The 2,323-nt window shown below is 38.7% G+C and overlaps 1 protein-coding gene across 1 annotated transcript; it reads right to left on the bottom strand.

Moving 5' to 3' along the window:
* Positions 1-903: 903 nt before the first annotated feature.
* Positions 904-2,081, bottom strand: LOC108478924 (ethylene-responsive transcription factor ERF109-like). Its single transcript, XM_017781378.2, has one exon. The coding sequence runs from the start codon at positions 1,927-1,929 to the stop codon at positions 1,093-1,095; it is 837 nt and encodes a 278-aa protein (XP_017636867.1). The 5' UTR covers positions 1,930-2,081; the 3' UTR covers positions 904-1,092.
* Positions 2,082-2,323: the final 242 nt, after the last annotated feature.

Here is a 2,323-nt window from a genome sequence, read left to right as displayed (position 1 = left end):
AATGAAATTAGATGATACCATGCCCCACACTGCATTATTAATACCTTTTTATTTAGTTTAGGTTGGGGTTTTGCCGCTCTCCGTATCTCAGTCTGACGTTTTAATACAACAGATCATCCTCTTTTCCCCTCATTTTTATCACCACGTGATGAATGGTTTCAATTCAGCACATTCTAAATGTGATCAATATCTTATTATTTTAACTGAATTATATTCCACAGTTGATGTTTGATTGATATTACACCCCAAAAATGCTATAATTTTTAATATTATATTGAATATAAGTGATTATTTTTATATTTTTATTAAATTAAATTAAATTAAAATATCATATATATATAAATAATTGAACTGTATATCCTTCAAAGAAATAAATCATAAATTTTGATTTAATTTGTAATGTATTTATATATATTTTAAAAATAAATACATGAATTTATTTTAATATAGAATTAATATAATTATTTATATATGGAATGAAATGAAAATTCTATATATAAAAATAAAATAAAAAATCTGCATCACATTATCCATTAAAGTAAAAGAGATGATTAAAATTAAAAGTCCATAATTCACATGTTAAAATAAAGGGGTCCCACCTACCAACATTGTTGATCGCAGGTCAGTTAACACTCTGTGTGTGCGCTGCTTTCGTCAGGTGGGATGGGTGGTTGCTTTCAGGCAATTGTGGGTCCAAACTCGTCTTTGAAATTCAGTACTACTTTTGCAGTCCCAGATGGCAAGAAAGCCAACTCGTTTTGCAATTTTCAGCGTGGTGACCACCCACATCCATGCCAATACCCCAAACCAGTATGATTTAGATTCCTAGAAAATGGAAGTTATTTCCTTTTTTATTTAATTATTCAATTAATGGTTACTATAAAAACAAATAAAAATCCGTGATTGATTAACTAATATCACATTTTATATATTGAAGAAGTAGCAGACATTGAGAAGTTAGAATTGTACAGTAAATAATGATCATCCTAAACAGAATTTCACTCTTCACCATCATCATACTCTTTCTTTATAAAATAAGGAAGAGCCTGCCTGTCCTATGACGGTAAAACCCCAAGATTCAACTTCGAGTGATTAAAAAGAACGAACATTCCCGGTAGTAACAGTAATGGTAGCTGAATCAGAGGAGTAACTGTCCCCACCAAATTCTGACATCATCATCATCCATTGTTGAATCTCATCTTCGCCTATTGCATCCCAAAACTCAGTCGACCCCAATCCTTTTTCAGTATCCATTTCCATGCCAATCACATCATTTCTTTCCTTTTCTTTTTGCACATTTGACGACCTGCTACTAATTTCATGATCAAACCCCATGGAAGTTGCTGCAGCTGGCGGCGGCGGTATTACGTCGGCGTTGCTGTTGCTGTCAGGGAATGGGAAGTTGAGTTTAGCTCTTGGACCCCGGAAATCAATAGCTGCTTTATCGTAAGCGCGAGCTGCTTCCTCCGCGGTGTTGAAGGTTCCAAGCCAGACCCTTGTGGCACGCCTTGGGTCTCGAATCTCCGCAGCCCATTTGCCCCATGGCCTTTGCCGGACCCCTCTGTAGTTTTTCTTTACTCGTTTTGTCTTTGTTTTAAGTGCAGAGGTGGTGGTAGTAGCACTAGTTGTCCCCTTTTTTTCCTCTTGCTGACTTGGCGGGAAAAGATTGCACCCCAGGCAGCCGTCAAATTTGCACACGTGGCACTTATCCAGAACTTCGCTCACTTGAAATACCATGTTCCCGCGATCAGCGTTGAACCCACCAGTAAAAGTAGAAGCCGAACCTCCGGGAGCATCGAAATCGAAACGAAGGTCAGCGGAGGAGGAGGAAGGAGTGGAACCAGTGATGACGTTTTTGAGGGTGGAAACCATGACGGAGATTTCTTGTTCGGAAGAAAGAGGATTAAGCGGTGGAGGAGGAGGCGGCATTAAACGGTCCCAGTGTAAGCGCGGAAGGGAACTGGCGGTGAATTATGAAAAGTCTCTGACTTTTGTTTGGCGTTGTACACTGAACTCTGTCTGAGTTTCGAGGTTTCAGTCTGTTTAGAGCAAGAAAAAAGAGAGCAGAGAAGAGTTTTATACGGAGACCTGTGAGAGTGTCATGCCAGCTGGTAACACCGTTAAGACACGGCTTAGAAGAAATAATCAGGTTTTGTCGGGCACGTGGGTATTGAGGTGGCAGATAACGTCATTTCTGACATAAGAAATATTAAAGACAAAAAGTGGAGAGTGACGTAACAAAGCGACAAAGACCCTGTCGACCAAAGCATTGAGTAGTGATGAAAACTTGGCAGTTAATGGTTTTTGCCGTTTCTTTCTTTCG

The sequence above is a fragment of the Gossypium arboreum genome, chromosome 12, assembly GCF_025698485.1.
Source record: "Gossypium arboreum isolate Shixiya-1 chromosome 12, ASM2569848v2, whole genome shotgun sequence".
NCBI lineage: Eukaryota > Viridiplantae > Streptophyta > Magnoliopsida > Malvales > Malvaceae > Gossypium > Gossypium arboreum.
Note: the sequence above shows the minus strand (reverse complement) of the source record. Positions and strands in the feature narration are given on the sequence as shown.